General features: G+C 35.3%; 1 protein-coding gene across 1 annotated transcript in view; it reads right to left on the bottom strand.

The window, feature by feature from the left end:
- Positions 1-2,136: 2,136 nt before the first annotated feature.
- Positions 2,137-21,067, bottom strand: part of LOC110858818 (neuroligin-1) — a 128,281-nt gene continuing 109,350 nt past the window's right edge. Inside the window, exons 10-16 of the mRNA XM_035858935.1 lie at positions 20,751-20,937; positions 9,739-10,066; positions 8,041-8,509; positions 2,648-3,022; positions 2,515-2,583; positions 2,334-2,423; positions 2,137-2,268 (exon numbers count right to left, since the gene is read on the bottom strand). Of these exons, the coding sequence (XP_035714828.1) occupies positions 2,679-3,022; positions 8,041-8,509; positions 9,739-10,066; positions 20,751-20,937 (1,328 nt within the window). The 3' untranslated portion in view covers positions 2,137-2,268; positions 2,334-2,423; positions 2,515-2,583; positions 2,648-2,678. The remainder of the gene's footprint in view (positions 2,269-2,333; positions 2,424-2,514; positions 2,584-2,647; positions 3,023-8,040; positions 8,510-9,738; positions 10,067-20,750; positions 20,938-21,067) is intronic.

Here is a 21,067-nt window from a genome sequence, read left to right as displayed (position 1 = left end):
ATCCAGTTTCACCATACAGAAAAAATTTTTTACCATGAAAGTTTCCGGTTTACAAGATTTGTTACCATTACAAAATATGTCACCTGAATAATTTTATTTCACAGGTACAAAATTATAAAATTTCACGAAAATAGCGCTAAACTTATTTCGTCAAATGCAAAAATTCTTTTTCACCAGTTTCATCATACATCTACAATATCTCTGACTGTACTCTTTCCCTATACTAATTTAATAAACGACTCGACAATGTTACAAATTTGTAAATAAAAATTCTAAAAATCAAGATTATCGTCGTACTAATTCAGAAAAGACCTAAGTGCAGTGGATGCTTTATTCAGAAAAGACCTAAGTGCAGTCGGTGTTTAATTCAGAAACGACCGAAGTGCAGTCGATGCTCAATTCAGAAAAGACCTAAGTGCACAAAAAAAGCAAAAAAAGACCTATGTGCAAGTATGTATTTACTTATGGCTAAATCTTGCCAAAATGATTTTTCATATATATCGCGCGATTTAGCCATAAGTAAATACATACTTGCACATAGGTCTTTTTTTGCTTTTTTTCTGTGCACTTCGGTCGTTTCTGAATTAAACACCGACTGCACTTAGGTCTTTTCTGAATAAAGCATCCACTGCACTTACAATGGAGAGGTGTGAGGTGGCTATCGCCGATAACCACCGGACTAATTTTAAATTGTTCAGGACCAGAAATAAGTGGACCCGTATTTTTTCGTTTTCCTGAATGGGCATGTTTTCGCCCTTGGCGGAATTTTCAAAAACAATTTCAGCCAAAATCAGGATTTTTAAAAATGCTGTAACTTTTCGAATTTTAACCCGATTTCAAAAATTAAACCCAATTTGTGTTCAGAATTACATCCCAGAAAATATAAAAATTCCTTTTTATAATTTTTAAAAAATTCATATTTTCAGGCCATTTCTGAATTTGCAGAAACCCAAAAAACGATAATTTTTTTAAAATTAAAAATTTTTTAAAAATGAATTTTTATATTTTCAGGGATGTAATTCTGAACACAAATTGGGTTTAATTTTTGAAATCGGGTTAAAATTCGAAAAGTTACAGCATTTTTAAAAATCCTGATTTTGGCTGACTTTTTTTTGAAAATTCCGCCAAGGGCGAAAACATGCCCATTCAGGAAGACGAAAAAATACGGGTCCACTTATTTCAGGTCCTGAACAATTTAAAATTAGTCCGGTGGTTATCGGCGATAACCACCTCACACCTTCTCATTGTTAGGTCTTTTCTGAATTAGTACGACGTTATGTATATTGATGCACTTCACGCAATTCTTGGCAACTTGTTTGTACATAAGATCCGTAAATTTTGTAAAATAATTTCACTAACTTTTAAAAAATAAAGAGACGCCCTTGATCTAAATAAGTTTACTATAATTTGTAAATTTGAGCTAATATTTTTCAGATTAATAAATATTGTAAAAGTTTGCAAGTTTATGAGGTTAGGGATTTTATAATGTTACGAAAGCCTGAGTGAATTACCTCATTATAAAATTTGTGACTTTGCAAAGTTTACAATGTTTTCAGAATTCATTCTAAACAAACCAAACTGCCACGTGCAGACTTGAAATTGTTAAATTGCACGTAAAAAAATACGAAAAATATTTAATTCGACTTTAATCGAAACAGTTCGCCAGGATTTTTCTTATTTTTTAAAGCAATTTGGGTGCCAATTTTATTACCAGTTATTATTAAGTTCTTGACTTTAATCGAATGAATTGAAACGTGTTAGATTTAAGTATGTAATTTGTTACAGTTTTTCGTAGAACTAAAACAATTATATCAAAAATTTTAAAGCAAAAATTCAACTATTAAAAAAAATTCTTCTTGATCTTCTTACTAACGCCAATTTATTTGGAACTTGATTAAATTGTAAAATGTCACGATTATTAATAAATAGTATTTTCTTGTTAAAATAAATCTCCTATTTTCCATTTTACTTGTTTCCTAGTGCAAATATTGCAATTAAAGAATCTAACTTTCACCACTTTCCGTCAAAACTACGATTAATGATGTCGTTGGTTATCAAAATTTTGTCATGAATGTATTCCAAATACAATTTTGATTTCAATTTTTTAGAAACACAATTCAGAAATTTTTGATATTATGAATAAATTATTTATTTATTGTGCTAGATAAAACAAAGGAATTTCTAGCTATTAGATTTATTTTTAATATTTAATATAGTTTTTCCATAAGGCACGATGCATTTTAGATCCCACAGGGAAGATTTCAGTTCCTATGGAAAATAGGGAAATGTTTTTTATTTAATTTTTAAAATGCATAAAAAATGAAAAATATTACCTCTAAAAGTGTACATTTTTGATAGAATTAATAATGAAAATCTTGTCGTGTAAAAATTGGGACAGTATGACGCCAAGATCCGACCTGTAGCTAAATATAAGAAGTATTGTTTTAAAATTTTAATTTCCATGGAAACGTTGAACGTTTACATAAGTTTTTAAAATGTGTGTAAATAACTTACCAATTTCTGTCCCAAAGAGGAACGCTTCAAGCTCGAGCCAAGAACCACTTTCTGGGACAGTTTCATGGGCTGCAATTTTTACCAAAATTTATTCAAAACTGCAAATTATAACGGAAATTTACAATATTTTTACCCTCAGAATAGATTTATCCTTAAAGTCCCAGTCAGACCGATATCTCCTGGATTTGAACCCTCTTTTTAACCGTGGATGAATTATTCGGCGTCGTATTCCTTTTCAGAACCCCGACCAAAGTTGTACTGCCGCTGTTCGGGGATGGATTTGAGGACGTGGAATTTGTCGTGTTCGTATTCGTCGCGGACGCCGAGGGGCTCGAGGAACAGGGCACGATGGGATTTTGAAGTTTCTGAGATAACAAAATTCCTCCTCCTCCTCCCGCCAACAAAGTTGATCCGCCCGATCCACGCCGAACGTTTGGGGGCGGGACTGTCCGCGGAATAAGCGGGACTGGTTCTTCCGGTGGGGGCGAGATGTCCAGCATGCTGCCACCTAGAGAAATAATATAATAATATAACAAATTTATTATTTCGCAAATTTGGTACCTTTAGTACAATTTTAGTACATTTCGAAAATTTAGTGCATTTCGCAAACTTGGTACATTTCGTAAAATTTAATACATTTCGAAAATTTAGTACATTTCGCAAATTTAGTACATTTCGCAAATTAAAACAAATTAATTTCGAGAATTTATACATCTGAATAATGCATATCATGAACTCATTAGATATTTACTTTCACTAAATTCGGCGTTAATATGCTACAAATTTGTAATAATATAATAATATATATATATATAATTATAATTATAATTTTATTGAGCGGATTTGCATCGATCTTTGTAACCCAGTATTTTTTTTAACCAAGTTTGAAATATCTGAGATCTTAGTGTCCAGAGTGCAAATAGCCACTTGCAAGAAATAACGACAAGATAGTGGTTTCTTGCAGCTATTTTTACCTGCAAGAAATGCAAGGCAAAATAAACGACTGCCTGCCCCTATTGATAGTTTATACGACGAGTGGTTAGATGGCGTATATTTTTTGCACTTTCTTGCAGTTTCTTGCACCTTGGATTTCTTAATTGCAGCGCTAGACATGTGGCAAACCAAAAGAAAAGACAAATTTCATCCATCTTTATAAAAGTTCACAAATATATCGAAGGGAAGTTAAGGTTATAAATCTTCACAAAAGTTTAAACGTCCAAATAAAAAAAATACATTTACTTCAAATTAATGTAAAATATCGCGGCTCACAAACCTCAATCCTAACTTCAATCTGAGTAACCTGATAAGTTTAATAGAAAATCATAAAAGATGAAAATTGTGCAATTTAGTTAAAAATGTGTTCAATTTTGTTTAGAGGTGTAAAGTTAGCAAATCTCTTTGCAACTTTCCTGTCAAAATTTGCTCAAAAATTTGTTTCACTGAAATTATTAATTTTTGAAAGGTTTCAGAGTCGTATTTTGTATAACAAATTAATTCACATAAATGTTAATAGGTAAAACAGATCAGACGTGAGGTTGTTATAAGTTGTATAGAATTCCATTGTCTGCATTCATTACCTGTTCTGTCCTAACTAACTCAACGACTTTCCAATTATAAAAGTATGGCGTCGTCCCACCAAATTTACAAAAAAAAAACTTGTTTAAAACTTGAGTACAAAAAATCGAGTAAAGTCTTGTCTACAAGTTCCACTATGTAAACTTGATTGTGATTTTGCTTGGACAAAATTAGTTAAAAATTGTGGCATTAATAGGATAAATTTGTATATAGTCGAAGAGGAAAGGTTGGGAATATTATTAAAATACCGTTAAAATGAAAATTCATAAATTCAAACGTTCACCTATTTCCAATTTACACTCTCCATGGCACAATTTCATTTTTCATCACATGCATGACGACTTCTGCGACAAATTTATCGGTCATTTTGTTTAATTTAATGCTAAAAGATCTAGTAAAGACGATGATTTAATCACTGTTATAAATCTTTCCCAAATACTGAAGGGTTATCAAAAAAGTTCAAATTCCCACCCCCATTTTAACTTCTAAAACCGGAAAGGACAAATTTTGAATTTCAGCCTCTCAAATTTTCATCCCGTCCATTCCGTAGGTTACTTCCTTATCAAAAAGTAAATATTTCGTGAACCAATTTTTTTCCGAACGATTCCTACTTCAAGGACGGCACGGGCTTTCACCTCACCTCAAAATATCGACCGAAATCCATCTACCCATAAATAAAGGCTTTTCTCACCACCTATCAGGACTAATGTGTAGTCAATTTGAATTCGGTCGCGATCCTCGTGTGACACTAATCGACAGAGGGCGGATATGTATTGATTTTAAAGTTTTTCCCTTGATATTGTCCGACGGTGAACGTTTGAGGCTGTGTCCCTTAACTCGAATAGATTCCAAAAATTCCAAAATACTTCTATATATTGCAACATATTTCTGGGTTTTCAGAAACATATTTCCTCTATTATATATTTGTAAAAATATGTAAGTTTGTTAGATAATAATTTTTTTCAAAAACATATATATACATTTGTAAATGTTTCAATATGAGACGAAATTTTTGTGAATAAAGAAACTAGATCTGAGACAAATTCTGAGAATTAATTTTTTTAATACGAATTTGATGAAAATTCTTGTTTTTTTGTACATTTTTTCTGAATTATTAAATACATATTTTAGCGATTTTTTTTGTAAATGCATATCCGCCTCCTGCTAATGGAACATGAAATCAAAATCAAAACCTAATTCAGTGAAAGTATGTACGGGTATTTATGTCATGTGGCTTTGCTGTCGTGTAAAACCAGGCTAAGCTTTCACTCTCGCACTTTCACCGCGACAAAACCTGGGATGCTTCGCTCCGACTAAAATCCTGCTGTCCAGGCCAATCCGAAATTAATTAATCATCTCAAAATCCATATATATGAACCAGGGGAAGAGGCACTTAGAAATATGCACTGTTAAAAATCTGGTAGAGTCACATAGAATCTCCGTGCTGGTATTGATTTGATAATTAATTCCTACTGGATTGGTGCTAAATTGTTCCTAAGTGATAAATTTTTCATTACCACATCATTACTGAACGGTAATTCCCGTTAATACCAGTGCCGGTAGAGTCACATATGTACTCCGGTCGATAATGATTTAATACTAATTTTCTAAGAGTGTGGGGACAAAAGCGTGACCATCACCACGCGACTATGGTTACATTAAATTTGTCAAAATCTAATGAAATCTCGAGAATTTGATGAAATGTGATTTAAAAATATTTTTAAAAAAGTGTAAAAAATTTGCGCATTCAAACGCCAAATTTGTAAGCATTTAATGTCAAACTAGTGAAAATTAATTGAAGATGCCAGGATATCTTTTAAATTTGTGCATGATTTTTATAGTATTAATTCTTCATTAATGAAGTTCTAAATCACTAAAATTGTAAAATTTTACAAGGTTACAATTACCGAAGATGGTCACACACATTTTTGTCTCTCTATTTTGTACCATTTTGCACACCATCTTTTACAAAATTTGCATACTTGTAAACGTCCGGGAGAATTGTGTACATACATAAATAATTTTAAATCCATATTGGTATCGATTTGCTACCAATTGGTAACGCTAATATACAGGAGATTTAAAGTCGACATCTTATATACGATCATAAATTACTTCATCCAACCGTAGTAAATGTTTTGGATCTCCTGAAAATTATTGTTACCATTCGGTGGTAAAGAATAATCACTTTGTTGAATTAATCAAAACGATCCTAAACCCCAGGAAAATCTAAATTTAATTTTGCTTATATCCACATTTATATTTTAATAAAATTGGCATTGATATCCGGCAAATTATTTGTAATTTTATATTTGCCAGCTTTCCTTCGTAATCTTTTCAAACCTATAAGGTTACTGTGTTGGAAGAATTTTTGAAACATTTTAAATCTGAATCTGAATAAAGTCGTGAGTGATTTCGGTATTTAATTTGACTAAATTTGGCACAAATCACAGATTATTTGGCATTTAAAAGTGTTATATAGGTTATAAGAATAATTATGAATTGCAAATAACCGATTCAAAATTAATAATCATTAAAATCCAAAGGATTACAAGCATCTTTGGCAAAATTCTACTTTTGCACAATACTACTCGCAATTTTAGTGAATTTCGCAAAATTTATTGCATTTCACAAATTAAAATAAATTGGCTTCGAGAAATTCTTCACCTCAACATTCAAGCTCGTGAACTCATTAGATATTTACTTTTACTACATTCGGCGTTAATATGCTACAAATTTGTTTGTAATTTATTTTTACCTGGATTTCAAAATCTTTGAAAAATTCTACTTTTGTGTAATCTGTGAAGTTTTAAAATTTAAGTTGAGCCAGAGACAAATTTAGTCTGAATTATGTAGCGAAGAATTATGACATTTGATTTGATTAAATTTGACGTTAATATTTAAAAAAATGTTTATATTGCTGTTAATAAAAATATTCTTTAAAAAATCATGCAATTTCGTATACTCTCTTTTACTTTCACATTATCCGAATTCTGGTTTTTACAGCAAACCTCACAAAAACTGGAAATTTTCTCCCATTTTAAAAAAAAAATATTGTCCATCTGTCTTTCCCATCAAATTAAACATAATCTAATGTATTTCAAGTGTCTTTGAAAATGTTTGTACAAATCGCGAATTTTGTACAATTAAAATAAATTAAGTCTGCTCAGACCCTGATCTGATCTGCGAAGTGAGTTGGTATATAAGTTACTAAGTCAAATTTCCTTAAAAATGTGTGCAAAATTTCGTAAAAGTTGTAAGCTTACAAATCTTACGCAGTTTTACGAAGGTTACAAGCGTTGACATTAAAATTGAAAGATTAAATTTGACTTCATTTGAATTAAAATTAAATGGACGTCAATCCCAATCTAGACAACGCAGTAAAATCTTCGGATATTCAGTTTTATTAAATTTGACGTTCATATGATACAAATTTCCTTGTAGTTTTATTTTGACGCACACATATTTAGGTTTCTTTACGCTACTAACACTAATTTCTAAAATAAGCAGATTTCACAAAATCCACCACTTTCCACACTGTTCAAAATCCGTTTCTTATGCAACCTTAACGAAAATAGAAGCTTTTCTTCGCTTTTAAAAAAGAAAAAATGTTGCCTACCCATTTTGCCTTCGTACATAATTTTTAAAATCCAATGAATTTCAAGGTTTCAAAAAATTGTATTTATGTGAAATTCGAGAATATCGTACCCTTGAATTACATTGATAGTTAAAAAAAGTTGGATCTGAATTATATCGTGAATTACTTCCGACATTTGCTATTATTAAATTTGGCGTTAACTTGTTGCCGTTCATAGAAATACCCAAAATCTACCGATTTCGCAAACTCCATTAATTTTAACACGGTCAAAAATGTTTTTTTTATGTAAACCCCTCAAAAATTGAAAATTTTTTACCCATTTTCAAATAAAAAATAAAATATTGTCCACTCACCCATTACGACGGCGTTTTGGTTCATATACAACCTCATACTTGACCCTCTTTCTCCTTTGGTGGATAAATCATGGTCGAATCCGCCCCTTTCTTGGTGAAAGTCGTCGCCATCTCCGAAAATGACGGCGTTTGGGACGGGCTGAACGCAGTCGGGGATCGACAAAATGTGGTTCCCATGGTGATGGTACGTCCCCCGTTTGAGCGTCCCCCCGCCCGTGGGAGTCTCGTAGGCGAGGTGGTGACCCTGGTGACCGTGCGATGACCGAGGCAACGTCCCGCCACCGCTGTTACCCGGGTGAAAGTGGTGCTGGTGGTACTGGGACATTGAGATGGATTCGGCGGGCATGTAGACCGAGGAGGATGATAAATGAGTGGTTGGAAAGTCATTAGGGTGATGTTGCTGCTGCTGCGGGTGGTTCGGGTGGTGGTTCGAGGACGAACAACAGGCCGTGGACCACTTGTAATCCTCCTGAAATGGAGAAATTATAGGTATGTAGAAAGGAGAGAAAGTGAGAGAAACATAAAGTGAAAGTTAGGCATGATTTCTACGATTTTCACGACCTTATCTCGATTAAAATACTTTATTGTCTATGAACAAACTTTAGAAAAATAATGGTCTAGAATTTTTCTAAAATATTCTGGTATTACTTTAAATTCTAAAATAATAAATAAATTATAAATAAGATTTCTCATATTTTAAAAGTTATCTGTGTTTTTATGAAATTCTGTGTAACTTCTAATTTACGAAATTATTATTTTTTATATGCCTATATAATTTCACTACACAGAATACGTTCTCCTCGTTAAATGTTCTCATTTTCTCCAACAAACCTGCTCCCATCACACACATTAACTTTTACTTTCCCAACTTCTCCTAATCACTATAAGAACAAACTCATGATTTGCAGCAAAAAGAGGAAGATCACATCTTATGTAATCTCGACCTCTGCCACCCACGTTGGAAAACTATAAATAAAACGTAAACCTAGCAAAAAAAGGAAAAGCTCTCTCTCCCTCTCTCGAAGTCGCTGACATTTTCTTCTTCGCTTTTAATGTGCCTTTAATTGATTGTACTTTTCCTGCCATGAAGACCTTCGCCTACTTTCACTTCCTCCCGCCCTTAATGACACCCGCACTTTCGCCCAGCCGGCATAAATCACACCATCAATTTCTGCAGCTGAAGTTGCAAAAAGGAAGGGTGCACTCTAAATAATGTGTGGATCCAAAATGTGCCCTGGTGGCGTTTGTAACAAATTTGTTGGTGACAATAACTGGGAACTAAATTACAAGATGGAAATCAACATCTGAACTCTGAAGGGCGAAAATAAGTTTGTGCATAATTATTGGTAACAAAAATCGTTATATACGAGCTGTTTTCGGGGTACTAATTACTCTGGCAGAAAAAATTCAAATAAAGTTTTCATGTTACATTCCGTACTACTGAAATTGGTAACAATTTGCTACCGACGGGTAACTATTTTACACCAAAATTTTTGATGAAATTAGTCGACAGAATTCAAATTGGTAAATGTCTCGTCACCAATAGGTGAAAGAATTGCAGAAAATTCAAATTTCGTACAAATTTGTTATGACCATTGGTTACACAAACTTCTTTCCCAAGAAGTTACCAACTCGGTAAAGCTACCAATTTTATTACCAAATTATTTACCGTGTATCAACAAAAGTTCCTCTAATCACCTGAGCTTGCTGATACTGGGCGACTCCACCTTTTTGGGGTGTCCCACCCCCAGAACTTCTCCCACTTTCGTCCACCTCGTCACTGTCACGTCCGCCCCCGCCACCCTCGTTGTTCGTGGGGATGGCCCTCTTCCGGTGACACATGATGGCCGAGAAGACCACCAAATTGAGCGCGATGAGAGCGACGCCGACGGTGATGGTGACGGTGAGCGCGGTGGTGAAGTCGTACTCGTTCGTGCCCGTCATTCCGGGGGACGAAGAAAGCGGAACCACCGATTCGCCACCCCCACCACGAATTTCCACTTCAACCTCGTTCGAATCAATACGCCTGAAAAAATCAAGAAAATAAAATTTTCTCAATTTTTAGTCAGTTTTTGAAACTTGAAATCATTTTTATCCAAAGTACACAATTTGTTGTTTTTTATGGAAAGGTTTTCCACTCAGAAATAACAGTGAAAATAAACATGTTAATTCGATCAGTTTTATTATGTGAAGTTTTCAAGTTTTGAAAAATCTACAAAAAATTGAAAAAGTATTTAAAATTTTTACATAATCTTGAGTCAAGTAATCGCTTTCTCCTTCTGAAACAAGTTGATGGAAGCTCAACAAATGAGGAGTTTAAACATTTAGGAAAAATTTCACAAATTTCACAAAAATGTAATTCCACCAAATAAACATTCAATTACTTACAAATTAATTAAATTCCACTCTCGCTTTTATCACGAATTTAATTTATTTATAAATTTATGGGTGACTTTCTTCACCTAAAAAAGTATCTGACTTCTTTCACCAGGTGAAAGCAATCAAGACAAAAATAGGGAATAATTGAAAAACCCGTGAACATCACGACAGCCTCCTCATTCCACTAACTTGATCCAATTTACTGCAAGGTGAAAGTAAATAGGAGCCCAAATTTCGTCCCAATTTAGTTCCAAGAGAAGTGTCCCACTTTGACACTAAACTAACTGGCCGACTGACCTCAGAACATGTACGTGTCACGATTCCACCACCATCTTCAAATTGGGATCAGATCTCTCTAAAATAAACTCACTCAATGCATCCGATCCGCATCTGAAGCATCCTTGAGAAGAATTACCAAATAATAGAAAAACCAGGGTTTGGCACGTAGCACACAGAAAAACAGAGAATCAAATTCCAAATTGAATTGTAGAGTGGAAAGAAGAATAAATTGAGTTTCGAATTTTTCATACCTAATTCATGAACTTTAGAAAATATACATCCACAATAATAAAGCGTTAGTATGATCCCTGGCTGCCTGCCTGCATATATGAGAGATTTTGTATTAAGATCTGTAAGTATTTCTCTTCCATGGCCTGCCTGTGGCTAATAATGCAAATGAGGAGAGGAGAGTAGAGGAGACAAAGAAAAAAGCGGAGCCACCACCACCACCACATTGCATGAATGAATGCATGCATGAAAATGTACACTGAGTGAGCAGTATACATACATACATACGTCACTCATCAATAGTGGTTATCATGATAAGCGACCGTGATAAACACTATTAATTAATTATTTTAGTTTGAGAAACTCCACCCACAGCGAGTGGCATATCAATTCGAATGTATTTTTGACGCTGAATCCAACGCCGCCAATGGTTTTGACCTGCGAGGCCCCCGTGACCTTCCCGTGACCGTGGGGTTCAAATATGGCTTATTCGTGATGTCGCATATCAATTCCAATGTATTTTTGACGCTGAATCCAACGCCGCCAATGGTTTTGACCTGCGAGGCCCCCGTGACCTTCCCGTGACCGTGGGGTTCAAATATGGCTTATTCGTGATGTCGCATATCAATTCCAATGTATTTTTGACGCTGAATCCAACGCCGCCAATGGTTTTGACCTGCGAGGCCCCCGTGACCTTCCCGTGACCGTGGGGTTCAAATATGGCTTATTCGTGATGTCGCATATCAATTCCAATGTATTTTTGACGCTGAATTCAATGCCGTCAATAGCTTGGCGTTAATTGTAGAAGTTAAAGGGGATTGTGGAAGTTAACGGGGTTTGTGTAAGCTAACGGGGTTTGTGGAAGTTAACGGGGTTTGTGGAAGTTAACGGGGTTTGTGGAAGTTAACGGGGTTTGTGGAAGTTAATGGGAGCGTGGAACGTGAGAATTTAAGTGGTTAGCTATCCAGCCACTCCCACAGGGGGAAATCAGATTGTTCCGTAACCAGGGAAATTGAAATACAGCATGACTTGGGCAATTTGATGCATGTATGCGCTATGACAAGGGACAAAGTCTCTACTGGAAATTATTTAAAGTTTAGGGATTTTGCGCTATGGGCACACCCCCCTCTGGGGGCCTAGAACCCGTTCTTGAACGGGCCTCTACTCTAGTTACAAATAAATTAGTCGTATCGTCAAGTACAACCTATATTTCGATTCTTGTAATGTGCATTGTCAAATTAAAAGTGGCATTGGAGTTGAAATGTTTCAAAAATTTTTTTTTAGCGATTAGTTAAGGTCATAGCAATCCCATAACCGTTAAGTGAGCATAATTATTCAAGCCTGATTTTAAGAGTAAATATTTGTCTCAATTGGGAAAAATTATACAAAAACTGGCAAAATCGGTGTAAAATAAATGTCAAAAGCACAATTTTCCGCAACCCTGGTCTCCTCACAAAGAAGAGGAAGTGTTCCATTTCTGACTTTCTCCGTTTCAATTCAGACTAAGATAAGACGAGACAATTGTGACAAGAGTGGAGTTCCGGGGGAGGAAAAAGTAGCAAAAGGTTGAAGCACGATTTGGCACCGTGCACAAATTATGTAACTGATTTTACAGCGATAGATGGATCGCATTCTTGTCATTTTGGTTTTAAGACTTGATATCAGTACATTAACGCAATTCATGCAATGCTTGCATGATAACTTTATAAAATCGGTAAATTTTGTGAGATAAGTTAGGACCCCTTTGATTTGAGTAAATTTGCAAAAATTTAAGCTAATTTTCCGAGATATTTGTAAAATGTAAAAGTTTTGAGAATTTACGGAGGACTAATTTACCAAGAACTGTGTGAATTTTGCAATTGTATTTAACCGACCAGGGGAAAAAATTCCTAATGTCATAAGTTTACCAAAATTGTAAAATTGCAAAATAAAAGTGTCTCTTTTACTCGTTCACCTTATTTTTTCTGTTCCTTTTTTGCAGTTTTTCATTTTGAAGATCAAAATAATTCCAAGAACGAGAAAAGAGAGGGTTAGAGCTGTGCACGGGCCCGCTTTTTAAAAACCCAGCCCGCCCAGAACCCTACTGGAAAAAACCCGGCCCGCCCGGCCCTACTGGGTTTTTCTGGAAAAAAAGCCCGGCCCGCCCAAAACCCTACTGGAAAAAGCCCAGCCCGCCCGGCCCTATAGGGCTTTTCTGAGAAAAAGCCCGGCCCGCCCAAAACCCTATAGGGTAGGGCTTTTTTACTGTAAACCCACCCATGTGCAGTTCTGCACGTATTTATCCTAAAAAACCAGCACTTGCTAAGGCTTTCAGAGACTCGATTAGACATGCACACTAGGTATTAATAAAAAATGCAATGGTGGACAAATCCAATGCATATTATTATCAATATTTGCTAAATTTGAGTTATTTTAGTTTAAACAAAAATTGAGTTAAGCCCTTGTATTTAATAGAACTGTATTTATAATTTGGTCTTAATCTCACTGATGTGATTTACAGTTGAGATTTATTTATTCATGAAATTGATTCGTGTAATGAAACAGCCAACCAGTGAAAACAACTCCATAGGATTACAGATAAACAATTCCGCTGTAGCTGAGGCTATATAAAACTACGAAGTTTTGTTTCAAATTGCCATATTGTACTTTATCACTAGGGTAAATTAAAAAGCCCGAAGCCCTACAAAAAAGCCCGGCCCGCCCAAAACCCTACTGGAAAAAGCCCGACCCGCCCGGCCCGACTGGAATTTCCTGGGCAAAAAACCCGGCCCGCCCAAAACCCTATAGGGTAGGGTAGGGTTTTTTTAGGGTAAACCCGGCCCTACGCACAGCTCTAGAGAGGGTTGATACCAGTAAGTTTGTAAATCATCATTGGTAGAAATTTCATTTCACGACGAAGCTTTCCCCATAAGTCTTATATTAATATTTTTTCTGCAAATATTATTTAGGACTCCTAAATTAGGAGAGGAGCGACTTTCATCTTAACTAATGTTTTGGAAATCATACTTTTATCAAAATTTCAAATACGGAGTTAAACCATTTGCAAAAATTATAAACTTTCTGTAATTATTTCAACATTTCCGTTACTACCAACAAACAAATTTACAAATTTACAAATTATCAAATTTAGCAAATTTAACAAATTTACAAATTTAACAAATTTACAAATTTAACAAATTTACAAATTTAACAAATTTACAAATTTAACAAATTTACAAATTTAACAAATTTATACATTTAACAAATTTATTCTAGTAATTTATACAAAAATTCCATTTAATATGATTGTAATAATTATCTAGGAATGAAGAATTTCAAAATTTTAGGAAAATTTAATCCTAATTTAAAAATTTTAGGAAAATTAATACACTATTGCAAGTTTAACTTTTTGATATTTTTTTGATATTTAGCATGATTTATTTAATCCAAAAAAGAGTTTTAAAAACACATAATTTTCATTATAAACTTGTCAGACCCCATTGCACATGGGAAATTACCTGATCAAGCCAGTCAGTCCTTTAGTTACAAATATTTCAACTAAGGTACAAGTACATACATACCTAAAATTAAGTATTAGAGTAAGAGAGCGGTTTAGAAGTGATGCTGGATAATTAATCAACGAATATCAGTTAACATAGCTGGACTTCAGTTTGTTTTTGAAAACAGCGTAGCTTGACTCGAATTTTAGCTCTTCGTTCAAACCATTCCATAAATTTACACCAGCAAAATTAAAAGTATTTAGACCATGAGAGGTCCTCGGTTTAACAGAGCTAACCAGAGCATTATGAGATCTTCTGGTGTCATGATTGTGAACATCACAAATTTTGGTAAAATACTCGTCAAAATATGGAACAGAAATATTTTTAATTATTTTAAACATTATACATAGTGTCCTAAAGTCACACAAGTCTTTGGGAAACATCCACTTTAGTTCATTTTTATGTCTGAAGCCACTGGATCAAACTTACGTTTGGACAACACTAATCTAGCAAGGGACCTTATAACTTTTTCAACAACACCTAAGTATTTATCGTATGTTCGACCCCATACACAAACCATATAGCTACAAATTGACAATACCACTGCCGTACCAATAATTGCTAGCGAATTTTTAGAAAAATATTGTTTAACAGAGTACAATGATCTGATCCTAAAATATGCTATTTTTGACAGGTGTTCAACATGAAATTTACAGCTTAGGTTTGGATCAATAATAAATCCCACACACTTTAGCCTATCTGAACAACTTATCACAGTATCTAATAGAGTAAAACTAAATGTGTTTAATTGCTTGAGATTTTGAGGAGTACCAAGTAATAACAATTTTGTTTTATCAGGGTGCAGGGTCATACCATTTAGTTCAACATATTTGGCTAGATTATTCATGTCCGCGTTTATTCTAGTTTTTAGTAGCTCCAGCTCCTGCACCCTCCCTATAAAAAGAAAATAATTGTCATCAGCAAAATAAAATGGTTCACCTTCACTCAAGACTTCAGGTAGGTCGTTTAACTGGAAAGAGAACAGTCTTGGCCCAAGTATACTGCCAGCGGGGACTCCTGCCAAAGTGCGCTTAATTTTCGAATTACTACCATTTACACTTACATACTGTACTTGGTTGGTTAAGTAGTCACGGAGCCAGTGATCAGATATTTTATACTTTGCCCATAATTTCTCGAGTAATTTACCACGAGGAACAGAGTTGAAGGCCTTTGCAAAGTCTGTGCTAATTAGAGCACAAATAAAGCCCTTATCGATCATCATTTTTATCTTATCAGTTAATGCTAACACTAAGTGCTCCGTGCTATGCCCTTTCCGAAAACCAAACTGCCGATTTGACAAGGTCCTATTTTTCTCGATAAAATCCTCCAACTTATTGCTATAAATTTTTTCCATTAGTGACAGAATATTTGAGGTAATTGAAATAGGTTAAATTACAGGGATCCTTTGCACAGTTTGTCTTTGGAATTGGGACTACTTTGGAACATTTCAACGCATTTGGCACTAAACCAGATACAAAAGACTTGTTAATTAGTGACAGTAATGTTTCATTTACAATAGGGAGAGAGAAAATATTATTTAGCATATATTTAAAGATACCGGTGGGATCAGGGGATTTCGAGCCTTTGTGTTTCAGACTCTTCCACGCTCGGTACATATCAAATGACGTAACTTTATTGACAGAGAAACGTTCTAGGTTATCCTTCTTCAAATCCTGGCATAATAACGTGTCATAGGGTGTCACACCCGGTGGAAAACCTAAGTTACAATAGTACTCATTAATTAAGTTAGAATCGCTAATGTTTCCCTGGATTTTTCCAAAATTTAACCCAAAATTTTTTAATGTAGCCCAAACACCGAACTTTTTAATTGAGCGGTCTGTACTCTTTAACACATCATTCTTGAGCGACTTTGCGACAAAGTGGTTTAACGATTTGTACTCATGTCTGTTGTACTCGGACCCCCACTTTTTCCACAACTTGTAATGGTATTCACGCTGCTTTATCAAGCGCCTGGAACCTGAGGACACTATTATTTGTTTTCTGCTAGACAGTGAAATTGTTCGTTGTATGGGCGCCTCACTGTCGTATAAAGAAATAATACAGTTTATAAATTTATCACAATCTGAGAGGTCAACTCCGTCCTGAATAACTTTTGTAAATTTAGAGCAGAAACCATCACGATTGAAATGTTTAAAGTTACGCCTGTACATCACAAGTTTATTGTTAGGTTGAGGTCTTATATTTGAGTTTACTATACATAAACAGTGGTCAGAAATCGCTTGCTCAGTGACATAACAAGCAGTAATATCTACAGATTGAGTTTGTTTGACAATTATCAAATCTAGCAAATTTCCACCCCGAGTAGGAGTAGTTACAATTTGTTTCAACCCATGTGCCTCCAATATATATTTAAGTTTATTCCCTTTTTCACTATTTTCTGCCATGTTTACATTTAAGTCACCCAAAATGAACACTTTTCTTTTCCCCCTGCTTAAGTACGACATTACTTTATCCAGATTAGGAAAATCTGCACTCTTATGCTCTGGTCGATAGAAACAACCAATTACAATAGATTTCATATTACACACTTGAATCGATAAACATAAATATTCTAAGCAAGAGGGATCTGACCAGTCAATATTAGCTAAGGATATTTCATTTACTTTTAAATCATTTCTCACCAATATTGCAACTCCACCCCCTCGAGTAGATCGGTCCTTTCTGTACATTACAAAGTTTGTGGGAATGCAATACTCACTGTCAGGTCTAAACCATGTTTCTGTTAAACATAAAATGACAAGGTTAAAGTCATTTAAAATCTGCAAAATACTACTAAACTTATGGTTATAAGATCGAACATTTTGATGACCAATTAAAATAGTACGCTTAGCTGCTAGTCAGTTTGTTTCCATGCTTGTCACATCCACTCGATGTATCTTGGATTGTTGGGAGTCTAGTTCACCGTCATTCTTCCGCTTTGAAAGTCGTGTGGCCATCCGCTCAGACGATGTTGCACCCGTCCCTTTTACAACCCTCGCTTTAGATTTTTCCTTCCATTCCGTTTGCTCTTGACGTGTTAGATCTTTCCGCACTGAGATGGTCTTAAATTCGGTCCTGTCCTTCAACATAGAACAGTTTTTTAATGCCTGGTTTTTTTGCTGAACTGTGGATAAGTTAATCCGGATAGGACGAGGCTTTCTTCCTTCAGGGTCACCAATTCGGTTGTCGTGTAGAGGACCCACCCATTCAGGTACAATTACTTTCATTAATTGTGCCGCAACATTCAACCCTTCCGTCGATTCAGGCACTCCCATCAGAATAATATTGCACATCCGGATTAGCCTCTGCTTTTGCTCGACGAACTCCTCTCTTACTTCTTGCAGCAGCGTGTCCTTAATTGATTCACGTGAGAGTTTTTCTTCGACACCGGTTATCCTCGCCTCCATTGTAGTTTGACCCTCTTTCAAGGAAGATATTTCTCCTTCCATTTTTTCGCGCCAAGCGCCAAGGTCCTTAACCACGTCAGAGAGTTGTTTCGACAGTGTTTCTTGATGCTTCAGAATGTTCGCCTCCATCCCCTCCATTTGCTTCTTTAAGACGTCCATGTAAAGATTTGTTTCACACGAGTAATTTACAAGGTTATTTCAGGTTCTCAAATGAAAAAAAAAAAAATGGTGAAGATATGTATCTTGCCTATAAAGGCTCTCTAAAGAGCATGGAGGTGGGCCAACAAGCGAAAAGAGTGACGATCATACTCAGGTCACTCCCTTGGTGTGGTAATCCACCTCCCCCTAACAAATTAGGGTAAAAAACTTGTCCACACGACCAGATCCGTCCACAAAAAAGAAATTTGTCCGGGGGTGGGAAGAATGAGTAGCAGCAGGAGCAGGAATGGGCACCACCAGCTACTTCCTTTTACACTTGATTTCTTAATCGCAAAAGTCTAACTTTAAAATTGGTGAGAACTATCAAAATTGCGAAATTGTGGGGATAATTTTTGTAACTTAATGATCAGTGGGTACAGCTCTTTAAAATGATACCAATTTCAACTTTATAATAGCAGTTTAAAATTTTTTATTTCAATTTATTCGTAGAGTTAAATGAAACATATGTACACGTCCCAAGTCACCTATATACCATGTTAAGTTTAACTTTCTCTTCGGACAGAAGAAATACGAAAGACCTAACTTTTTGACAATTAGCCAATTCTACAGGTTAAAATTACAAACATGACGAGGAGATCCTGACCCTTTAAACACTCCTCAAACTGCCTCACCTTCAATATGCACACTCAAAATAAGCTGGTAACAAAATCGTTACCTCGTGTAGTCAGTCCCTACAAGTGGAACTACCAGGATGATAAAGATTTTCTCCCGAACAGCAACAACAATTTTCGCGAAAGTCAAATGTGACACTTTCCGATTAGAGACTTATTAAAATGTGGTAACAATTTTGAATCTCTCTAAAAATCAGTGTTACGTTTCAGTGGTAAAAAATCTTAGCCAATGTCGTAAGCCACATAGTGACCGCACGCGGTGACGATTTTGATACCAATTTATTTCGAGTGTGCAAATCCCTCAAATGAAATTTATTCCAATTTCAAAATTTTCTCCCTTTATGTACATTTTCCATATTTGAATATGTATTATGAGCCATATACCAAGAACGCCTGGAGTCTGAACATGACATAAATAAACTGCCTGGCTCACAAAATCCGTCCTGCTTTCACTCGCTGCTCTCCGCCATGACAACTGTTGGACAGATAATATTCCTGTCCCTTCACATCCCAGGGGACGTGCGGAACTTCTGTCATCAATTTAATGCGCCGTTTCATTACACTGGAAATAATTCGGTAACAAAACTGAATTTATTACTGAAAGTACTGCTGGTTGCCTGAATAATTTTTCAACCTTCAATAAACAAGTAACAATTTACTACGGAGTTTACCAATTTGGTAATCATCAATTGGTACACTTGTTTACCGCAAAGTTCAAATTTGAGATCAATCTGTATCAACTAAACTGGGTCCCAAATATTTATAAATTTGGTAAATTTTGAAATAATTCAATTCAATTACGTACCAAACTTGTGGATTCGATTTCTGTTGTTTTTTGGGGGGGAAACTAAAAAGGGAGAAATTCCCACGGCTCGTAAAAAAGGGTCAAACAAACACTTTCCGAAAAATGTAAGAACATTTCATAAAAATGCTCGAATATTCTATGCAACTTTCACAATTTACGATCCATTTTCAATTTTTTTACCAAATTATTTATCAGGTCTTTCAATCATTGCGACATCCTTTAGCCAGACCCCCAATCCGATGGAAAAGACACAAACACACAAATTTCCAAAGTCCACACAAACCAGTGGACACTGGAGTCCAAAGTAAATCCAAATCTCGAGGGAGTCTTAGCCTTCAGCTCTTTTTAGCTGCTTTCTCTTTGAGTTGACCATCGTCCTCGTCCGCCCACTGCCAGCCACGCACTTTGCTCTCACCGTGCAGAGAAAACTACCATTTTACACTGAAACACAATGAATCTAATCGCTCCGTCTTGTTTGGAAGAGAGAAAGTCCACTCATGAATTTAGTGCGGAAAGTGAGGTAGGGTTTCAGGAAGTGGAAATTTTGTGATTTTGCACACCTCAACCTTATTTTTATTAACTGGAGTAGAATGTAGTATAAAGATTTAGGAAATTTTCATGTAATTTTTGTGATTTGGAGTTGTTTATAAGTTTGGTAATTTTGAAATAGTCATTTCCGGATTTTATGATAAAACAAATGGAATTTCTGAATTTTTAATACTTATTTGTTAGGTGACGAAAAGTTTCTGAGGATTTAATTTTTTTTTAATTTTGAAGTTGTTTGCCGTCATTGAAGTCTTTTTTGATAATTTTATATCGTTATATCAAATTAAAGATGCATATTGGTTCCAAGACCGGTATATAAACCTGTTAGCAATGCACCGAAAATTTGAAATAATTGAATAGATTCAGATTTCCAAAAATTTGTGAAGCACCATTTTTCTAAGAACATTAAGCTTGGTTTCGTTAAATTTTATTATGGTTAAAACCAGGCATCCAAAATTTTCACAACAAATTAAAAAATTATCTAAATTCCAACAATTTAAAATATCACGTTCGAAAATTTCTCCATCTAATATCAATCCGTCCGAAACCCTGGTTTTTCTCTCCTCCCGATAAAATCTCTCTTTTCAAACTGACCTCATTCAACCTCGGTCTCTCTCTCTCTCATCATTTCATGGATTCAAGCCTTTTAAAATTTTGAAAAGGGCTAATAAAACGGGAGGATTTCGTAAAAACTCACAGGACGCTGTCCCTGGTGCCCTGGGAGAGAGGTGATTCTGTGGACTCGAGGCATTCGGTGGTGGTCAATGACGCCCCTGGGGACGCCGTCTGCGGTCCGCCCGGCTGCGGCTGGGCCACCATAATTCCAAAACCTGGGCTTTGTCCCTGCTCACCCAACGAGTAAGCAGATAATGGGCGAACCGGACCTGCAATAAAATAAAATCAGAGTCAAACTCACTTTTTTTTAAATGAGAGAAAGTACCAATCCAATCCACTGAGGGGAAAGTGGGGTCCAATAATAATATTTTATTGATGAGGGAGACAATTCCTTGATTT

This window comes from Folsomia candida, unplaced genomic scaffold (assembly GCF_002217175.1).
Source record: "Folsomia candida strain VU population unplaced genomic scaffold, ASM221717v1 Fcan01_Sc022, whole genome shotgun sequence".
Taxonomy (NCBI): Eukaryota; Metazoa; Arthropoda; class Collembola; order Entomobryomorpha; family Isotomidae; genus Folsomia; species Folsomia candida.
The sequence above is the reverse complement of the archived record's forward strand: the minus strand, read 5'-3'. Positions and strand labels throughout refer to the sequence as shown.